This window comes from Peromyscus leucopus, chromosome X, assembly GCF_004664715.2.
Source record: "Peromyscus leucopus breed LL Stock chromosome X, UCI_PerLeu_2.1, whole genome shotgun sequence".
In the NCBI taxonomy this organism is placed as follows: Eukaryota; Metazoa; Chordata; class Mammalia; order Rodentia; family Cricetidae; genus Peromyscus; species Peromyscus leucopus.
This window is the reverse complement of record NC_051083.1, coordinates 109,036,283-109,059,353: the sequence shown is the minus strand read 5'-3', so window position 1 is coordinate 109,059,353 and position 23,071 is coordinate 109,036,283. Positions and strand designations below refer to the sequence as shown.

Genomic DNA, 23,071 nt, shown 5'->3' with positions numbered 1-23,071 from the left:
TATTGATCATGTCCACTTCACTCCCAAAAGTCCTCCCAGATCTGCCACTGATTCTGTAACTACCTGTCTTTGTGTTCTCATTTCAAAAATTCAGTCCATAGCCGGGCGGTGGTGACGCACGCCTTTAATCCCAGCACTTGGGAGGCAGAGGCAGACGGATCTCTGTGAGTTCGAGGCCAGCCTGGGCTACCAAGTGAGTTCCAGGAAAGGTGCAAAACTACACAGAGAAACCCTGTCTCGAAAAACCAAAAAAAAAAAAAAAATCAGTCCATTAGTGCTGGCTATAGGTGTGGCCATACTGGAGTGTGTTCCACATACATAGAGGCTCACCTTTAAAGAAAATTAATTCCTCCCCTCACGCAGCTATTAATCATCAACAGTTCCTCAGCTAGGCATGGAACTTCATGGAACTTCATGACTATTTCCCAACTGTGATTTTGTCTGGCTTCCACTTGCTCAGGTCTTGTGCATGTCATCACAGTTTCAGGGAGTTCATATATGCAACTTCCCGGACATGTCTGGAAATCACTGTCTCACTGTTGTCATCCATTGCCTCTGGCTATTACAATCTTCTCTAAGTAAGTAATCATCTCTAGAGTAGTAATAGAGAATGTGTAGTATAGTTGATCCCTTTACCTTAAAGAACTGAAACCAGTATGTTCATTTCTTCATTCTGCAACAGTGTACAAATGTTCAATAACCGATTAGGTTAGTTCCTGTTTTCTTTTGCTTTTCCACAATTTGCATTAATGGTCATAAGCAATAATAGCACTCTTTTAAGGTTTTAATCCTACTTTTAAAGATAGGTATTAGTCAATAATATATTACACTTGAATTTGTACTCTGTATATTTATAGGTCTTGACCTGTAGGCAACTTGATAACTACTAGGAGACCTAGTTGTAGGCTTTGATCAAGCTTGCCAATAGAAATCTTTAACTAGAAATAAATGGGACATACTTGGACTCTATATTGTTTCTTGATGAGACAAGGTCCTTTAACACTGCCATAGTTAGAATTTGAAGATCAAGAAGCTGAACAATAAGCTTGAGTGACATGACCTCCTAAAAAATAGAATTATGTTTTATATTGCAGTTTCCAAACACTAATGAGGCTGGGAGTACACACAACATCAGTTCCATAATTTTATGTTATTTTATGCTGATGGAAAAACATATCAATGCGTAAGTGAAAGCTTGACTTTATAAAGTACAAGGAAGGTAAAAATGGATCCATATGCACACCTGAATCCTGATTTGATTTCTATTCTCTACAATGCTTTTTTGACACTCAGGAATAAACAAACATAAAAGCAAAGTTGAATCAAACCCAGGTTGTCATCAGGACCATCCATGAATTTAAATCACTTTGTGATCTATGCAGGTTTGGACCTTCAAGAAGGAGCTTTGTGTACACTCAGCCACTGAATTAAGACTCTGGAAGAACTTTCTTTTGCAAACTGCTTCATATAAGCATTGTGTTTAATGCTGTGTCCCTCTTAGCATCTCATAAATCATAAGCACAAATGGTTTCCTTGAGTACTTTCTGAAATTATATTTAAATTAACTTAATTGAAAATTAACTTGTTCAACAGACTTGCTAAAACGAAACTTATACCTATTACTACTATGAATTTTTTCTTAATTTATAGGATTATCACCAGTATTTTTACCAGCATAACATATATTCATAACGTTTTCAAATCACATTCTCATTTATTCTTATGTTTATATAATCTAATTTTCATCCCCTTGAGATGAGTTCTTTTTTTCACTTTTTCAAAGATATCTGTACATTCTATTAATCTCAATGGTGGGAGCTGTCCAAGATTTCAACTGTTCAATATACATTGAATATTACTTTGGTGTGTTTCACCAATTTGCATTTATATATTCTGGATGATGTTCATCTAGAACATTGTATCTCTTTGGAGAATCATAAACATCATCTGTGGAGATGAGCAGTAATATAACTGAAGGGAAGAAATGCCAAGTGAAGGAAAAATAAAACAAGTTAGAAATGCGTAGCTTACCATTAACAATGTTTATAAGGTAGGCTTAGTAATAGAACTTCATAGCTCCTCAAGTTGAAATCTCAGAAAATAGCTCTATTTAATTTCTCACTAAAAATGTTGAAAAGAGAAAATAAAAAGTTGTAATGAGATAATTAATCAAAGGACTTTTCAGGGAAAAAATCTTTGAGATACAAACTATGTCTACACAACGTAACAACAGCTAGGAAGAAGTGAATAATGCAACGAAATAAGTCATCAGGCGTCAGAAAACATGCTACAACAGTAATCGCTATTTTCTGAGCAAATGAAACTCTAAATAATTTCATTTTAAATAAAAAATAGTTCAAACTTTAAATATTTAAGCTAGTTCAAATTAATTAGATTTGAAAATAAAGTAATAACCCTATTGAGTATAGAAGCTAGACCAAAGAAACATAAAGATTCAAAACCAAGTCATAATCTATGCATTCCTTTAGTTCATGATAGGAAAGCGAGGCTTTATTCTTTATATATAAGTGTTGCTTTCTTGCTCATACTTCTTTAAAAGACTCCTTCAATAACACATAATATGTCATCCAGAAAGATTAGTGGCAGCCAGAAATATACTACTATCAGAATCACAAATCTTAACAATATTTTAGTCCCAGTACATTTTAGTAGTATGTATGTGTGTGCCATACTACCGTGAAAATACCAGGACTTCTTTTCACAATTCTTTATATTATCTTCTGAAGAAGAATAAGAAATAAACAAACCTTCACTAAGCCCATTGTATATGTATAATCATTTTATGAGTGTATGGATAAGGAAATCATCTATTGAAATGGTTTATAAGTTCAGTGTTTTGCCTATATCCCTTCACTAGTCTATCCAATCCTTTCCCATTCAAGAAGACAAATTTAAATGTATCTGTGTGTGTCTGTGTGTTTCAGTTAAGCAATGAGACAAATCATCCTTTCAGAACTTGTGGCTCTGCTTCTTCCTCGAGATCGTTGGCTGCATTGGCCCACAAGGAAGGAGCAGAAGCAGGAAACTGTTTTCAGATGGCTGTGGGTACAATGGAGACAGCTCTCCACGAGACAGCTTCAGTGAATCTGCTCAGGTTTATTCCAGAGTATGGGAAATATATAGGATACGGGGCCTGAGGACAAATCCTAATTTGCATTAAATGGCACAAGCCTATCATAAGGCTTTACATGTAGCAGTAGGGTCCTATAGCAAAGCTCCTAGTATAAGTCTTTGTTACCATATGTGCAGCAAGGGAGACTTCTAGCAGGGATCTGTGCCAAGGTTCCATCTATTGATAAATTATTCATCCAGGCTTAGAGACAGCTTTTAGATAAGGTCAGTCCTCTGGACCCAGGGATATTTTCCAGATATGAGCAGGTAGAGAGCAGGAAGTCTCACTGGGGAGGGGTTTCCCATGTTGTAGAGCTTTGGAAAAAGCTGCCATGATAGACTGTGACCTCTGTCCAGCAAGGCCTTCCAACAAGACCATATATATATATATATATATATATATATATATATATATATATATATATATATATTGCTATAACAGTGCCCTATGTGCCCATTAGGCAAGATGAGAACCTATTCAACGGCTCCCCCAAATAATTCCATGCCAGAATTCCTCTACAGAACTTCACTTACTCCTGTTAACAGGTTCTCTTTGTCCCTAAAATTGTGTTTAAGGTAGAACTGTAGAGTACAGCAATACTTTTATCACCAAATAGACAGTCATTGATGGTTGGGAGTGGTATTTCTAACCAGAAACTTTGCCTTCAGCTTTTGAGGAGTTTAAGGCTAACATCTTCTCTAGGCTTTCCTGCTCTCTGTGTTTTGTTTATATTCTTGAAGCTCATCTTTTTGTTATTGTAGCTGATGTTGTTTTTCTTTCTGCTGCTATTAATATACAATGTTCTCATTAATTATCATATGATAACTTAAAAATATTTTTCTTAAAACTTTAGAAATGGGGCACATGGGAGGTAAGATGGAGTCCCAGACACAGCTGCACCCTGAATTCATTTCTTCCCTTTGCATTGTTTATTTGACACTCAGGGGTTAGGCAAAGTAAAAGCAAAGTTCTTGATTTGTGCTTCAGTGTTCTAAATTCCATTTTAGCAAATAACATTGCAGTAATTTTTATGCATTGCTTTTTGAGCAAATATAAGATGACCATTTATAACAATGCAATATAAATGAAGCTCTGAAAATGAAAACCATAAAATTCTAGAATATCTGTTATTAATGTATTAAATGATTCACTGACAAGTAATCCAGGACTTTCCATTAATTGCTTTTCAATAAATAATGATCCTGGGTATTGAAAATAACTTATATACCTACATGTAACTTTAGCTTCAGTGTAAAGTAAATATTAAACATCCAGAGATTTTTTTTTTAATTTTCTTTATGGTACACGTCACTAGCTAAAAGTAGAAGCAAAAGAATTAATGTCATCATAAGACAAAAACCTGACAATTGTCTACTTCATGTTTTATGATATATACTGGATGATAGAGTTTCTGTTAAGACCACTCGACCACTTATTTTAATTGATAATATCATATGTTAATATATAGAAACATTTGAAATCCAAAATTATACAATAAACCATGGTTCTTTACAGTTCTACTTGCATGAGGGATAATTCCCTAAAGGAAGAAATACTTTGGCTCCAGTAGACATGATGGAATAGATAGGGGAACCCCAAGAGGCTTCAACCCTGCACATAAGAAACTAAAGAATACAGAGAGTGGGAGAAATAGTCTTCTCCAGGGAAAATCAAACCAATTGGGTATCCAATACTAAGTGGTCATCCCTGAGAACGTACATACAAGTAACATTACATAGACTGGGCAGAATATATATATATATATATATATATATATATATATATATATATATTATATATATATATATGCAAGTAGCAACAATTAAAAGAAATGGATGGCATGAATTTGAAAGTGAGAAAGAATAGGAAGGTTTGGAAGAAGAGAAGAAATTTTATAATTATAAACAAAAGAATAGAAAACTATATAGAATTGCCAGTTTAGGGGAATGGGGAGAAGGGTCATACGCACACACTAAAGTTATCAAATTAGTCAGAAAACATAAGCAAAGCTGTGCTCTATATTTTCAAAACCAAGAAAATCATGTAATTTCACTACTTCAATAATTCATGCAAAATAATCTTTACTAGAGCTCTCTCTCTTCTCTTGCTCATAATGTCCTAGTAAACTCATCTTAATCTGAATTGGAGAGTTGATTGACTTAGCAAACAAACCACTTAAAGGCAGCACTATTGACTGTTATGCCTAGGGTTGGGCAATTTCACCATGTAAAGGCAATCCAGTGCACATCATAGCAAAGGCAGGGAAAATCGGACTGAGGGCATGCTGCTTTGTGAATTTTTCACTGGTGTTTGCCTTATAAAGCCCGTCAGACAACAGGAAAGGAGATAAAGTCTAGAAACTAGACTTGCTAGAGGCTGATCTCTTGTGTTGAAAGCAAGCACAAAAAAGCCTAAAGTACAACTATGAGTTTCACCATAATCATTTCAAATGATGGGAGGTATATCAACTTTGACCTTCCCATCTGATGGTTTTGACAAAGACCAACACACACTAACAAAAATTATCAATGAATACTATCTTACTTGATTGCTTGACTGAGAGAATCATCCAAAGTCTTCAAAGAGATATGCTTTACCATCTCAAAGACAGTGAATGGTATCAGAGAGCTGTGGGAGCATGTGGAGTTAGCTAATCCAGAACCAAATTGAACTCATTTAGAACACTAATTTATTAGCCTACTCCAAGAGGTTCTGTGACGCTTCTCTAGTCATCTGCTCAATTGTGAATTCTTCTCTTTCTCCCTGCGGGCTCTTTCTGTTGATATATGCACCTGCATCATACACATATATAAACATTAGCACTTTTCTCTCTCTAAACTATTCCATATACCCTCTCTTTCAAATTAATGGCCTGTTGTTTCCTTTAATTATTTTGTGTGCATCTCCACACTTGTTAAGTTATAGCTTCCTGGACTTTTATTCATCCACTTTGGCACTAGGTTAGTTCTTAAATAGATTTTATTTTTCTTTTCAAAAACCTGGTTTATTTAGCAGGTGAATCTAATTTTATTAAAAGCTACAGGTGCAATGAGGGCTGGAGAGATGGCTTGGCAGTTAAGATCAGTTGATACTCTTGTAGAAGACCCAGGTTTAGTTTCTAATGCCCATGGTGACTCACAACTATCTGTCACTCCAGTTCCCGGGGATCTCACACTCTCATCTTTCTGCTGTAGGTAGCAGGCACACAAGTGGTGCCCAGACAAACATTCAAGCAAAACATCCATATATAAAAAATAAAAATAATTAATTTTTAAAGAAAGATTTTTTTTTTGTTTTTCAAGACAGGGTTTCTCTGTGTAGCTTTGAGCCTTTCCTGGAACTCACTTGGTAGCCCAGGCTGGCCTCGAACTCACAAAGATCCGCCTGCCTCTGCCTCCCGAGTGCTGGGTAAAGAAAGAATTATAGTTGCATTAGTGTTAAAGTATTGTTTAATCCAGAGAAGTGATAAACTTTGCTTGTTTACTCTTGTTTCTTCAGAAAACTGAATTTCTTAGCTTTTCAATCTTTGATCCACTAATAGTAAATTGTAAGTTTGAAACCACAAATGTCCATAGGAAGACATAATTAAGATTAACTTGTTGATCACTGAGCACTCTAAAGTTAATAGATATTAGCTCTAACATTCAAATTGTGAACTACCTCCTCACAGGTTATACCAACTCATTATGATAAGTAAATGATTGAATACTATAAAGTAGAAATATATGTTTAGAATTGGAACTAATGGTTAACACTAATAATAAACATTGCCTTCCTTGAAGCCCATTTCCTTTCATTTCATCCCCAACCTAGAAGAAAAGCTCAGAAAGGAACACCAAGAAGCACAGCCTTATAATTATCCTTGAGAGACCTGACAAAGAAGTTATGACAATAGCCCTTAGAGTGATGTTCCTTGCACATGGACATTATGGTGATCTTTATAGGAATTCATCAATACTGTCTCAAAAGAATTCAGTAAGGTGGTTATATGTTAAATATGAAAACATGCCAATAATCCATTATTTAAACAGGTCTTCCTGTTTCTGAATTTCAATATTTTTTATCTGATCTTCCAAAAGTAATTTCAAACACACTGTGCATTGCATAATATCATATGTTGGATTGCAGGCCAATATCCCTTAGTCAAATTCCCTGATACTTTCCCCATCAAATGTATGAAAACCTATTTAGTAAAAGATAACATGCATGCTCAAACCATACCACTTTGGCCCATGTTTTACCACCAAAAAAAAAGTGGAAGGAAAACCAACAGTGCTAATGGATTTATTTTCTTTTACATCAGCATTGCAGGTAAAACATTGTGTAACCCATTGAAACACAGTCTCAACCCAGGAAATAGAAACACAGTTTCTGACTCTTTATGACATTGTCTAAAACTATAGGAGTATGCCCCCTTTTGCAACATACACAGCATGATATCTTTGGGTAAAAACATATTTGAGAGATCATTATCACATTATCACTAAAGTGAAGAGCGATCAGTTTGGTACATAAATATTATAAAAAGAATGATCATGTATCTATCTACTTTGGTTAAATTTTTCAAGAGCAACAATATAGTTGACACAATTTTAATACTGGTAATACTTGTTTTAACATCTGAAGAAAGTTATTTTTTCGTGTACAACATTTGTTTTGAAAATGTTATTTTTTTCCCTTGCTATTGAGAGGCTTTAGAACAATTAAAATGTAAGACAAAATTTGTGTTTCCCACCTGTTAGAAACAAGCACTAGATGAATGAGGAAAACTGCATATAGCTAAATATCACATGCAAATACATTAAATGGGCATATGAATACTTGCAAACCAACTCACTATGTGTGTCAGGAGCCTTGTCTATGCACATCTGGCATTAGAACTACTGTCCTAGTCAAATAATCTTCCTATTTTTTTTTTTTTAGTAACTCATTGCTTGTGACCTTCCAACACCCACTTTCACAAGCAGATTTCAAATAGTTTTGAAAGTAAAATGTCATACTTGGTTTGACATTAATGTATTTGTAAGTATAAAAAGGATGAGAGCACTGACTGCTCTTCCAGACGAACGGTATTTTTGTAGGTCAAGAATAAAGTTGAGGGGCTGGAGAGATGGCTCAGCAGTTAAGAGCACTGGCTGTTCTTCCAGAGGACCTGGGTTCAATCCCCAAAACCCACATGGCAGCACACAACGGTCTGTAACTCCAAGATCTGACACCTCACACAGACATACATGCAGGTAAACACAAATACACATAAAATAAAAATAAATAAATTATTTTATAAAACCATACTACTACTTACTAAGTCCCTTTCTTTAAATATAACACTGATAGTTTGTGGGGTGGTGTACTCTGTATTAGTTCTTCTGTTGCCATGGCAAAATACAGGACAGAAATAATTTAGGACGGGATTGTTCTGTTTTACAGGTCCAGGGGACACAGTCTGTTAACATGACAAGAAAGGCAGAGCAGTGTAAGGAGAAGGTGGCTGGGCACATTGCTTCCACAGTCAGGAACTGTACAACAACGAATAATTTAGCTCGGCCCCCTTCCCCCTTTTCATTCCGAACAGGGTCCCAGCCTAGGAAATGGTGCCACTTACAGTTGGGGTGGTCCTTGGTTCAATAATTAATAGAGAGAACTCTTCTCCGATTGTCCACTGGCTTGTCTTGTCAAGCTGACAATCATCATTAACCATCACATTTTCCAACATAATTTTTAAAGTATTATCACATATGTCATTTTCATAAAGTAATGAATTTTAGAAATGAATGCAATACCTTGTAGCAGAACTCACTGTGTATGTTAATGAAATATTAGAGGCAAGCCATCCTAGCAGAGACACATTTCTGCTGAAAGTTTTATCTAACAATAATCTATATTAAACATCATCTACAAAATGTGTAGGGGAAGATGCATACTGCCTTCTTTCTCACTTACCTTTTGGAGAAAAAGGAAGTATTATTTCAAAAGCATGTATTCCTACCAATAACTCTGCCAAACCTAAAATACCTTAGATCTACAGTTTGGAAAAATTTCCCCACTGAGAGATTATTTTACCAAGTTATTTTAGGACCTTGGATCTGAAATTGGTTCATTTCCAAGTATATTATGTGAATTAGACCTTGCCTCCAAAATCTTAATTTACTTTCAGAAAGCTTTAGAAGTATGTCTAGACACTAATATTTGAGTAATCATCCCCTCATCCCACCTCACCCCGCTTTACTTCTTTCTCTTGGGCACTGGACTATATATGGAAGCCAGAAACATTTGGAAGTGAGTGCAGGCAACTCCAAACTTGATGGAATTAGTGCTCTAGAGCTCCTGACACTGAACACTAATGTATTTTTCATTACTGTTTAATGTTGGGAAATCCCATTTCACAGAGCCCAAGGATTAAATTGCTTCATTTGGAGGTAACAAGTGCATTCCCGAGGTGAAAAAGAAAAAAAGAAGAAGAAGAACGAATTTGAGATCATTTGCATTTCATAAGTGTTAAGGTCCGCATGTAGTCTACCAAGAACAACATTCCAATACTGTAAAAGCATTTAAAGAAAGTATTAACAATAAAAAAGCCTCTGCATATGAAATATGATAATAAATGCATACTAAAATTGATTAATATATACACATATATCACTATAATATGCATATTTAATCATAAATGTATGTGCATGTATCAATATATACATATATTTTAAAGGTGATTGTGCATAGCAGTTCTACCTGCAACAGAAGTACATGATTGTACTTTTGAATTAAATACAGTTTTACCACTATTCATAATAGGTTACTTACAAGCATTTGAAGGAAATTCAGCAAACAATAAAACTAAATACTCTTGAGTGATTTTTCCTTTTAACAATACTACTGATGGGAACTTTTTTTTGAATAACTTCCTTAAAAAATAGCTGTCGATATCATGTGTTTGTTTGGAGACGTTCTAGCCATGAGCTCTAAAATAGACCTTCCTCTGACTGTGGACAAACACCATGCCTTCTTTTTCTTTACATCATTAAATACTTTCTTATATGTAATTTTGGATGCCAAATCTGTGCTGTGTCAGTATTACTCTTGACACATTGTGGGAGCATTGCTTAATATGCCTCCTTTCAGATAGTATTGTTCTTACCCAGAGTCCTAAAAAAATACTTTCAAGGCACAAACATGCCTATCTATGAACATACCTATCTATGAACAGTCAACTAGATATTCAGTAGATGAATTAGGATGATACCCAAATTAAACGCCAAAGGAAATTCTTTGGGTCCAATGAATGAATCAAAATCGCTTCTATCAGTAAATATTTTGGGACCTTGCTTTATACCAGCACTGTACTCAATGCTTTATGACATATAAGAGAAATAGAAAATGACACTTCACTAAGAAATACATTTTCTATTATGAGAGAAAAGACAAAACACATGGTCTATCAAATGAATGCCATGCTATAGAAACCTCAAAGGCTAGACTTATATTAAGAGCAGTAAATGTTAAAATTAGAGAAAAGAGTCACATTTAAAAAGTCATCAGCATATTATCTTCATTCCTATTTTATATCAGTCAACTCAGACAAAAGCGAGATTATATTAAGTAGAATATCCATATTTTAAGTGAATGGGTCAAGTTTCAGCATGAAAGAAACAGAACCCCAAGCCAAGTTTGCCAGTCCTACAAATGCTGTGCTCTTTTATAGCATTATGCCACACACTACCTTCCAGTCAGTGTTTTAGGAGGTACAAACATTTAAGAGAGAAGCAGACACATAAACATAAATGAAAATTCAGAAAATGCAGAAGATTCTGTGCTGAGAATCAGAAGAAGCGGGGAAATGTATTACAAGTATCTGTACTAGGGCACTGGCTAGAGAGTCATATGTGAGTTCTATTCATGGTTAAACTATGAGTTTGCTTTGGTTCCTAGACAAATTTCTCATCTGTAAAATGGTCTTTTGTGCCCTAGCACTTTATACTTCTGTCTATGATTGTGAGTATGAATACAAGAATTTAAAAATAGTAATGAAATGTTAAGTACTAGTGATGACATTTTAGGGGTTATGAAATTTGGGTTGAACATGGAGCACAGGGGTGATTTAGGAAATTAATGGAGTGTTTAAAATACACAAAGACAGCTAAACACCTAACCGAATCTGTAAATTAAATAATCACCATTCTTTATTTTGTCTGTCTTTCTACAATTCATACTTTTATAAATTTAGTTTATTTAAAGGGGGAACCACCTGTACTAGGAAATCCAGCCAAGAATTTGTCAGACTCTTGCTCCTGGGATAGTAATGTGGTTTTTTTTTTTGGTTTTGTTTTTTGTTTTTTGTTTTTTAATTTGAAAACCAAGCCAGTGTCTTTAAAATTCATGTCTGAGGTGGAAAGATTGATTTTTTTTCTCTGATCAGTAACTGCAAAGTAGGCTTCAGAACACACCAGCTGAGCCCTCTGTTAGACATCGAAAGCCTCTGGCATTTTTCTGCTTTTCAACTCTCATTGGGGAGGTGGGACAAAGCTGTGCCGTCTACAAAGTTTATCCAGAACGTGCTGGTGTTGCAAGCCATCACTTGACATCTATTATTATCTTTCTCCTGTGGAAGAGAGGTGGCTGGCTGCTACAATAGTGATTTCTTTTCAAAGGGCTTTAATTGGGGGATTTCTCCTGGGCCAGATTCTAACTAACTGTCTTGATATGTGCCTGCAAGGACAACAGTGGAAAAATACAAAACAATAGCAACATCAGGAGTCTCAGGACTGCTGTCCCTATTTGCCTTGTCTGCAAACAAGCAGGGAAAAAAGTTTTCCCACTGTTACCTAACTTGGCAGAGCTCCTAAAATGGTATCAAAAGGCAAGGTGTGCAGACTTTGCTCTTCTTTTCATAAGCAGCATTCTGAGGTGTGGGCTGGTGGAGAGATTAGTTTTGTGCAGTTGAGTTACGCACTTGTGAGCTATTTTTCTAAAGTATAGATTTACTCTTGTGTAGGTAGGGCTAGCATCCTTTCCTGAGGTAAGTCAGAAGGTGGCCTTACATTTTTATTTGAAGTGCCAAATGATTTTCCTCGCAATGAATTTGTGCCTCTCACTGGTCTTTTCTGAAGTGAGGTTTTTTTACAACTGATGGAAATCAGCTCACTTCTGTTCTGTAGTCTTATATCTCGTTGATGATTTATTTGTTCAGTAGCAGAAACTATGACAAATTGTGTGAGGCGGCCTCATTACTTTTAGCTGGTATATTCCTGAAGAATTTACATGTAAATGCAACTGTGAATGTTTTACATTTCATAAGCTTGCTGCACATGCTTTTGTAAGTTAAGTGACATTTTTACAGATAGACTGAACTTCAAATCCCCTACACACACACACAGAGGTTGTATTATTTGAAATCCTAGTAAGTCTGTCATGCTGTGTTCTCAAAATAGGAGACTAAGTCTTTATTTGCTGTTTTTGTTCTCTCCATTTTAGACATGCAAAGCAGCCCACACAACCAGTTCACCTTCAGACCCCTCCCCCCACCACCACCTCCTCCGCATGCCTGTACCTGTGCCAGGAAGCCACCTCCCACAGTGGACTCTCTTCAAAGAAGATCAATGACTACCCGCAGTCAGCCCAGTCCAGCTGCACCTGCTCCTCCAACCAGCACCCAGGATTCAGTTCATCTGCATAACAGCTGGGTCCTGAACAGCAACATACCACTGGAGACCAGGTACTTAAGCTATTACTCACCCCACTGAACTTGAATATTGAAGGAGGATAACTCCACTAATAGTGGGAACTCTTTTCACCATAGTTATCTGCAGAAAAACACAAATGTGCACCACTATACACAACTAAGTGTATCAGTAACAGGGCAGATCCCATCACAGGCACACAGGAAACAGTGATTCAGGCACACTCACAGACATGAACCAAAGCAGATGCACTTGTAAACATGAAATCACAGATGCATAAATACTTCACTTTCAGACACCCATCAAAAATTAAATGAAGCAGTTATCTGAGCTGTTACTGTAGCCTCGACATGAAAATCAATTGTGTTGTATTTCAAGAAAGTACAAGGATATAGAAAGAGACAGGGGGGAGAAGAAAGAGAGAAAAAAGAAAGAAAGAAAGAACAAACAGTTGGAGAAATAGTGGTCATTGCATTGTTATTTACTATAAAATAGATTGAAAAGGAGGATATCTTCTAATAGTTCAGAAAGATTTTGCCTTATGAGGGGAAATGCACATGTAACTTGGAAAGTGTATTCTAGTATCATAAGATTTTGAAGGAAAATAAGACACTGTTTTTCTGTCATGTCACACATTTAGGTTTCTGAATTCATTCCCTAAGTATTTTATTTTAAGGAAAGTTCTACTCCTCTACAATTATAAGCCCTTTGACCACGAAAGAATCAGTACTGGGTAGGATTAATTGAGAAATCACTCACCATTTCCCATCATTTTTTAAATAAAATTGGTTTTTAGAGATGACAGTATAGCTGAGTGATAGAGCACTTGCCTGGCATTCAGAAGACCATGAATTCAATCCTCATCACCACATGCCCAAATGCTACTTTCTATTAACACAGGAAAACATAAACTAGTAAAACATTGCATTCTGTTGTCAAATTCCTGGAGTTCCTGCTGACTTCTTTATGTCTTAATCATTTTAGAAAGACAATTTTATGTAAACAATGTTCAGAATATATCAGTCAATAAACAATGTCTGGCATGAACTTCTATTCTGATATCCTCTGGGAATCATAACTGAAAGGGAGTGACAAATAAACTCACATTATGAAGCTTTCCTCCTTAGTAGCATATTAAATTAGTGAGCATCAGCAAGTATCACCACTTCCACTGAAAGTGCTATGGCCCAAATCCAGAAAACTGTATCATTCATCACATACTGGATTAAAAAGGTTTATAAACCACGTTTTTCTGCTACTGGAACATTCAGCAGTAGTAGTCAGCACCTATGGTGAAGACAGCACATTTAGAACAGTACTAATGATAAGGTTGGTGTATTGTTCTTCTTTATTGAAAATTTCATACAGACATATAATGTGTTTTGATAAAATCAACCCTTTATTCCATCCTCATTCCTGTCTTTATCCCCATACCTCCTGTTCTTCTTTTTTATTGTAATGGAAGGGAGGAAATGTATAAAGTGAGAAAAGCAATGAATAATGGAAATCTAAAGGGGCAAGAGAGATAGTTCCACAGTTAAGCTCCAATCTTCCAGGCTGTTCTTCCAGTAGATCTGGGTTCAACTCCCAGCACCTACATGGCTGCCCACAACCATCTAACACTAGCACCAGGGGATCTGACACCATCTTCTGCCCTTCTTGGGCACCAGACATGTGGTACACACACACACACACACACACACACACACACACACACACACACATATATATATATATATACATATATATATATATATATATATATACACAATATATGCTCAAGGCAAAACACCCATACACCTAAGAGAAAAATAGTAAATTTTTTTTAAAAATTGAAGAAAAATATAAATAATGTAAATATACATAATTTTCAAAGAGAGGTAACTCCCTCATTGTTGCTAGAGAGTTTTCTCTCAGGGTCCCACCAAGCCCCAGCAGTCCCTTAGCCCACTTATAAAATAAACATACAGATGCTTACATTATTTAAACTGCTTGGCCATTAGCTCAGGCCTATCATTGTCTAGCTCTTACTCTTATATTTAGCCCATTTCTATTAATCTATACTTTGCCACGTGGCTCGTGGCTTATTGGTACCTTACATCTTCTTTATCCTGGCAGTGGCTGCAGTCTCTCCCTCTGCCTTCCTGTTTCCTCAAATCTCCTCTCTGTTAGTCCTGCCTATATTTCCTGTCTGGCTACTGGCTAATCAGTGTTTTATTTATAAAAAGTGATATCCACAACACCTCATTTTTCCTTTGACTCCTCTATGGGGCTTGGTCATAGCTAAGGAAACAGTATGGTAAACTAGCTATTCTGCCAAACAAACTGAGTCCCTTCTTCTAGTAAGACAAATAACAGGAAATCTGGAAAGAGGGTGAAGATAGGCTCAGGAAAAACCAAGAGAGAAAACTATTCTTATTTGAAATGTACATCTAGGCATGTTTGTACAAATTGCACCCACGGACCTTCTGTATCTGAGCAGGAATGTATTAATTGGTCTCAGCTTCCTACGATGTAGAGACAAACATAAGTTTTCATGTGAGACTGAGGAGAGAGCCTTTTTAGTCTATTCAAAAATATATTCAGCATCAGAAAAATGAAATTAAAAATACCTAGAAGCCTGATTATTCTTTGCTTTGCATCTAATATTCACTTATGAGTGAATACATGCCGTGTTTGTCTTTCTGGTCTGGATTACCTCACTCAGAATGATTTTTTTCTAGTTCCATTCTTTTGCCTACAAATTTCATGATGACATTGTTCCACAACCCCAGAGAAGCTAGGTAAAGAGGAGGACACTAAGAGGGGCACACATGGATCACCCCAGGAAGGGGAAAGAGTTAAGATCTCCTAGGTAAACTGGGAGGAGGGAGTAGAGGGGGATGGGATGGGATGTAATAACATGAGATAGCCAAGTTGAGGGAAAGACAGGGAGGGAGATCAATGACAGAGATATCTTGACAGAGTGTACCAGTAAGGGGATGGGGAGAAATCTGCAGCTAGGTAAAACCCCAGGAACTCATAGCAATAGTGGTGAAAATGCTTGAATTAGCATTCCCCTGCATTTGGATTGGTGTCTACCCTAATTGTCATCATAGAACCTACATCCAGTGACTGAGGGAACCAGATGCAGACACCCACAGTCACTTGGCCAAGATTCTGGAGTTCAGTTGAAGAGAGGAACAAAGTATATCAGAGCAAGGCGGGTCAGAAACATAATGTGAAAAACCAGAGACAGCTGACCCAAGTTAGTGGGATCTCATGGACTCTGGACTGACAGCTGGGGAGCCTGCATGGGACCAAACTAGGCCCTCTGAATGTGGGTGAAAGTTGTGTGGCTTGATGTGTTTGTGGGTCCCCTGGAAATAGGACCAGGACTTATCCTGGGTACACGAACTGGCTTTTTAGACCATTCCCTATGGTGCGATGCCTTCCTTACTCAGCCTTAATGCAATGAGAGGCTAGGTCTAGCCCCAGCTTGATAAGCCCACCTGTGTTGACTACCCAAGGGAGGCCTTACCCTCTGTGAAAAGGGGATGAGGGTGGGAGGGGGGTAGGTATGGGGAAGTAGGAGAAGGGGAAGGAGGCAGAACAGAGGTTGGTATGTAAAAGGAAAGAAAATAAAGTGGGAGCAATGAAGGGCGAGGGTCGAGGGAAAGAGAGCGGGAGATCCCACCTGGATCAAGAAAAGAGAGGGAGAACAAGAAATAGGAGACCATGATAAATGAAGACCACACACGAGAAAAGGAAGAAACAAAGTGCTAAAGAGGCCCACAGAAATCCACAAAGATACCCCCATAAAAGACTGCTGGCAATGGCCAAGAGACAGCTGGGACTGATCTACTCTGGTGATGGGATGGCAAAACACCCTAATAGTTGTGCCAGAAACCCCATCCAAGGACTGAGGAATCTGGATGCAGACATCCACAGCTAGGCCCTGGGTGGAGCACTGGGAGTCTAATTAGTGAGAAAGAGGAGGGTTTATATGAGCGAGAATTGTTGAAACCAAGGTTGGATAAAGCACAGGGACAAACAGCCAAACGAATGGAAACACATGAACTATGAACCAAAGGCTGAGGGGCCCCCAACTGGATCAGGCCCTCTGAATAGGTGAGACAGTTGACTGGCTTGATCTGTTTGGGAGGCATCTAGGCAGTGGTACCAAGTCCTGGGCTCATTGCATGAGTTAGCTGTTTGAAACCAGGGACTTATGCAGGGACACTTGGCTCAATCTGGGAGGAGGGGACTGGACCTGCCTGTACTGAGTCTATTAGTTTGATCTCAGTCCTCAGGGGAGGCCTTGCTCTAGAGGAGGTGGGAATGGGGGGGTAGGCTGGGGGGAAGGGGAGGGGGGCAGAAAGGGGGAGAACAAGGGAATCTGTGGCTATTATGTAGAACTGAATAGTATTGTAAAATAAAATTTTAAAAAAATTAATAAAAAAAGAATGTAAAAATATATACCTAGTTTGGAACCTGGGGCCTATGCAAGGACGCTTTGCTCAGCCTGGGTGAAGGGAGGAAGGAACTGGACCTGTCTGGACTGAATCTACCAGGCTGAGCTGAATCCCCAGGGGAGTCCTTGTCCTGGAGAGGATGGGAATGGGGGGTAGACTGGGGGAAGGGTGGGAGGAGGGAGGACAGGGGAATCCGTGACTGATATGTAAAATTAAATTAAATTATAAAAGAAATAAAAAAATACCTAGAAGCCTCATTGGTCTAATTAACTAGAGTTTTTCAAAATTATCCTTGAAAAATATTCATTTCACATTTAGTCAATAAAAGGTAAGAGTGAGTGCATAGTAACTTATAAACGAGCTAGAGAATAGGACCTCTTAGAGCCTTAGCTTCCTCATTTGTAAAAATAAATATAAAATGCCTTCCAGACCTTGGAGCAAGCACTTAGGTCCTGGCTTCCATTCGAGGATGCCCCCAAAATTGCCTATCATGATCATGTGTTAAAAAGAACAAACACGTATAATATAAATAGCTTCATACACTATGAAACGCTTTACAAATTTGAAAGGTGACATTATTATCTCTACTAAGTGGTCACCTGCCTCTGTTTATGTACTTCCAATAAAGGAATTGACTAATAACTGAAATATTCCATTCTACCTCAAACAACTGCTTGAAGATTCTTTTTGAACCCAAATTTACCACTTTTAATATGCCTATTATTATCCCCTAAGTTTAGTGCTTAACCAAATAAAGCCCCTCTATCACTTTTCACTACTTATGAGTCTGATGTGTTTAGCTAAACACTTCCCCAATTACTTCACATGTTCCTCACATTTCTGGGTTCCAACCTCCATTCCTGATAACTTTCTTTAAAACACAAGCCACTTTGCCCAAACTGCTCTTGGAATGTAGTGTAAGGCTCACTGTAGCCTGAGTCTTATTAGCTTCTCTAGCTTCAAGGATCAGAGATCAGTCAGGTTTTGCTGAAAAGCACACAATTTCAGTTTGATATTAGTTCCTGGAAACTCAGGAAACATTGGTCAACACCCAAAGAATGCAAAGTTTGTAGACATATAGATCTCAGGCATTAAAAGACAGAGGAATGTTCTGTGTTGTTTTCCCTTTCTTTGCCCAGTAGCTTGCTCTTGCCATTGGTTCAATGTTGCTTTGTCTACCACAGTATCTGCTTCTCTACAAGATTCCATATGTACCTGTTACTACCTCTCACCTTATTCCATTAGCTGTTTGTCCCATTGCTAGCTTCATTCCATTCTGGCACTAGCTTTCAAAGCCTGTAGAGGGGAATTTGATTAGATCCGTTCATCTCTTATGTACTATGGTAAGCATTTGAGCAAACCATGCCAGTTATTCTCTCATTCCACTGAGATGAGGCCAAGAAGAAAGCCATGTGGTTAAAAGAGACATAACTTGTTGGATACCAGCGTGGCATTTGACACACTCTCTCAAGATTTTCCTCCAAAGACTGCTCGTTAGGAAAGATCTGGGAGCATATCAGATGTCTCTTACATAGGACTCTTAACAGTCACCTTGACTCACGTATCCAGGCCTATATGCTATGGCCAACAATCAGTTATCTCTCTTGTTTAACTATTATTTCTGCTAATACTGTCTACTCCAATATCACCCATTTTAATGGGTATGTGACACTGCTGATACATGCCGATTCACCAGTAACTATGACTCTAAGTCTTTTTAATAAAGTCTAACATTAGGCCATATTTTGTATATTCTATAATTGAAACCTCTTAAATTATACATTTGAAAAGTAGAGCATTGGTAGATTAGGTTTAGACTCTTGAACTGTCATAATTTGATTTTATCCTGCTAGAATATGGAGTTGTAGCAGAAGTCTAATCCCACCGTACAAAGTTGATATTTTGCTGTCATGTCAGTGTAAATCTGCAAGATGAGATATTCATCCTCATTTTCATGTAAGTTGCTGATAAAATGTATATAGGACCAGAATGTGGTCAGAGTTATCTGACATGCCACTGGAAACCCCTCTGCAAGTCTACCTCTGCTATCAGGTGGCATACTATTACTAACATGCAATCCATATTTCTGCATCTTATTCAGAGACATATGATGAGAGATCTTGTCAGATGTCTTGGTGAGATCTAGATACAATGTGCCTACATTTTTTCTGACTTGCAAATCTAATAACGGCTCAAAAAACGGGAAGTATTTACCTAACATGAATTTGTTGTGGGATGGTCTTTCTGTATGCTGTGAATATGTGTTGCTATCGTAGGTTAATAAAGAAGCTGCTCTGATCTGTGGAACGACAGGTTATAGCCAGGCAGGAAATCCAAGAGAGATACAGGGAGAAGAAAGGGGGAGTCAGGGCAGATGCCATCCAGCCACCCAAGGAACAAGAAGATGCCAGCAGATTGGTATTGCCATGACCACGTGGCAAAATTTAGATTAATAGAAATGTGTTAATTTAAGATGAGAGCTAGTTAATAATAAGCCTGAGCCACAGATCAAACAGTTTGTAATTAATATTAAACTTCTGAGTGATTATTTTATAAAAATGACTGTTGCCCAGGTGTGACAGGGCATGACCAGGCAGGACCAAGACACTTCAATCTACATGAATTATTTTAGGTAATTAATACTCTCTTCTCATAGTTTCTATCCTTATTATTTTTACTAGCTGCTCAAAATCCTTTTTAATAGTTTGTTCTACTGTAATCCCATGATGTTTTGTACTGTGCCCTAAGAAGTCTATATGTCTCTTGCCCATTTTCAAAACTTAAGTCTATGTTTACCATCTCCAGTTTTCTGCCACATTTTCCTATGCCACAGTCCCTGAAATGGGTATACAATCAAATCCGCAGAAATTCTCTCTCCTCTGGTTTAGAATATTAATGTGTTTAGAATAGACAAATGCTAAAATCCAGCTTCAGTGGGGTTCAGGTCCCAAAAAGGAAGTATGGATCTGCAGGGGAAGAAAGGGACGAATGCCCATCTGAGGGCTCAGCAGCTTGCTCTCTTTCAGCCAGAGAGACTTTATTTATATAGATATTGACTACATAAGTCAGTTGGCAAGCGTCAGAGCCCCGGATCTCTTTTTCTCTTCCCCATCAAATGTCCAGAGTGAAAAGCAAAGTATAAAACAGACAGTCTTACCTGAAACATCATCTTTGGACAGTGTCTGTCAAATCAAGAAATTACAAGTTTCTCAGGGTCTCCAAAGCATAGGACCTTCTATTTTTACAGCTTGGGCTTAGGCTGGCTGCTCATATGGTCACAATATGTTAGACAGTCTGATATTATTCTTACCTTAACCAAGTTACATGTAGAATTTTTTGATGTTTTCTAAAATGCAAGCTTTACAAACTATCTCATGATAAGCATTTAACTGGCTAATTACAGCATTTTTCTATTCCTCAGTTCTACACTAGGGTCCTGTTGTTTTCAATGCTCCCAGAAAGGAAGATCCTGGCATCTCATTCTTTTTCCATCAACCTATACCATCCTTATGCCCTCTATATAGGCTTCAGTATAGAGCAATGGATATACTTGTGACATCTTGTATCCAGGGCTGAGCAAGAAATTTCCTAGAATCTACTCTATTGGTACTACAATCCTTGTGCATGTGTCACTGTGTGTACAGAGTTATATATGTATAGTATATGTGTGTAAGCATATGTGTGGCTGTAGATGTGTGTGTGTGTGTGTGTGTGTGTGTGTGTGTGTGTGTGTGTGTACGTGCATGTGTATGCCTGAAGTCAAATTCAAGCATCATTTCTCAGGTACCATATGCCTTGTTTTATGAAACAGGTTCTTCATTGACCTTGAGTTTGTCAATTTACCTAATCTGATTGGTCAGCATATACCAGGCATCCGCCTGTCTCTGCCTTCCCAGAACTGGAGTAAAAATGCACACCAAGTTGCTTGGCTTTTATTTTATATATATATATAATTTTCATACAATATATTTTGATCATATTCTTTCCCCTCCCCTAATTCCTATCATGTCCCACCACCCAAATTTAAGCTCTTTCTCATAAAACGAAAAAAAAACATAACAAAGCAAAGCAAGTCAACAAAAACAGCACACAAGAATACATGGATTCAGTTTTATGTAGACCAACTACTCCTGAGCATGAAGTCTGCCCTGGAGTGGGGTTGATATCCCTAGTGTCAGTTCATCAAAGAAAACTGAGTTTTGTTCTCCCAGCAGCTATCAAGTGTAAAGAGCTGGCTTTTCTTTTAAACCTGAGTCCTGGAGATGGAACTCAGGTCATTAGATTTGCATAGAAAGCACTTTATTAACTGATCTGTCTCCTCAGCCTCAAATGCTTTTAATGAACCCTTGCCTAGCTTATGTTTTAATGTATATTTATTGATGCTTGTTTGCCATATATAGCGTATAGGTCTTTTTAGTAAAGAGTGCTAGAAATGAAAAAAAGGACTCCCTGATTTTTCATTCCAATAATGATTGCATACATATCTTTTTATCTTTATTCTTCTTACTCTACACACATTTTGAAAACAAACTTTGCTACAATCCTTTAGTGTTTACACAAGTCTCAGACTCAGTTTAGACAACAGTGTTCTTGGCATTATTTTCATTATAAATTCTTATAAATTTGTATCTCTGGTTTTCATGCCTTTACTTAGGTATATGTCCTTCACATGTGGAAACTAAATGGGGACACATAGATTTCCACTATTAACAAACTTTCTAATCTCCATTTTAAAGATTCTTAGGATATGAACCCTACATACTGCACTTTAAAGACCTATTTTCCTGAAGGCTGGGATTTTAGCTTTATAATATGCTTATTACCCCCAACATAAAATAATTTCTTTCTCAAGGACTTGCTATCACCTATAACCCAAAAATTCCTCTGTATTTTAGCTACTTAATTACATTTCATTTTCACTACCTTCTGAGATATGCAGTCTTCAGGAAGACAAGGTGGATTTGCTATATATTTGTGTTTACGTAAATAATACAACTAATACATGACTATAGAATAATAACCACTTCTGTTCACTGTACCTTTTTCTTATGGCACTTCTCTGTCAGTATTGAAAATTAACAGGCATTTTTTATTATCTGGACAAATGGCTCATTGTAGACTTTTTGATCTGCTACATATAAGGTATGTGTCCTTGTATATGTTACTCAGCATCACCATGTTCCAGGTTTATCACCTGCACAATAAGAATGATAGTAAAACCTATTTCATGAGATTCATGAAGGTGTTGTGATAATTAAATAAATTAAATTTGCAATGTTATTAGAGCAGCCATGAACCCAGGAAGCACTTGATAAATAGTAGTAATAATAACCCCAATAATAATAACACAAGGACAAATTCTCCTTCTTATTCCTTTTCAATTTCTTTCTTCACCCAATTAAAAGTGTTTCTCTCTTTATGCTCATGATCCTCCCCAAGTAAACACATACATTATTGGACAGCCTTTCTTGGCATGCTTTTGTTTGAAACATAGGCTTTCATCACTGTATTCCAATTCTTAGAGCCACACCCCCTCTTTTGTATTTTTATGACTTGGTGAGACTGTCTTGTAATCAATCTCCAGAGCAGCTTTAGGATTGCTACCTGCCTTCTGTCATTCAGAGAAACAATGTCCTAAGTACCTACTACATTCACAATTGTAGCCTCCCATGAACCTTTCCTTTCTCAGCTCTCAGCCTTTTTACCTCCTCTTTTAGCCCTTTTCTTGGTAGTGATAGTACCAAAATATATTTGGATGGCCTATCTTTTTCAACCAAAGGATGGGCACATTACCAAAGCCAAAGGGTTTAATG

At 37.2% G+C, this 23,071-nt stretch overlaps 1 protein-coding gene across 4 annotated transcripts in view; it reads left to right on the top strand.

Annotated features, from left to right (window-relative positions):
- The window catches only part of Tenm1 (teneurin transmembrane protein 1), an 829,897-nt gene that overhangs the window by 457,577 nt on the left and 349,249 nt on the right, over window positions 1-23,071 (top strand). For all 4 annotated transcript variants that reach the window (XM_028881639.1, XM_028881638.2, XM_028881636.2 and 1 more), the window contains one exon: window positions 12,599-12,839. In XM_028881639.1, coding sequence (XP_028737472.1) covers window positions 12,599-12,839 — 241 coding nt within the window. The remainder of the gene's footprint in view (window positions 1-12,598; window positions 12,840-23,071) is intronic.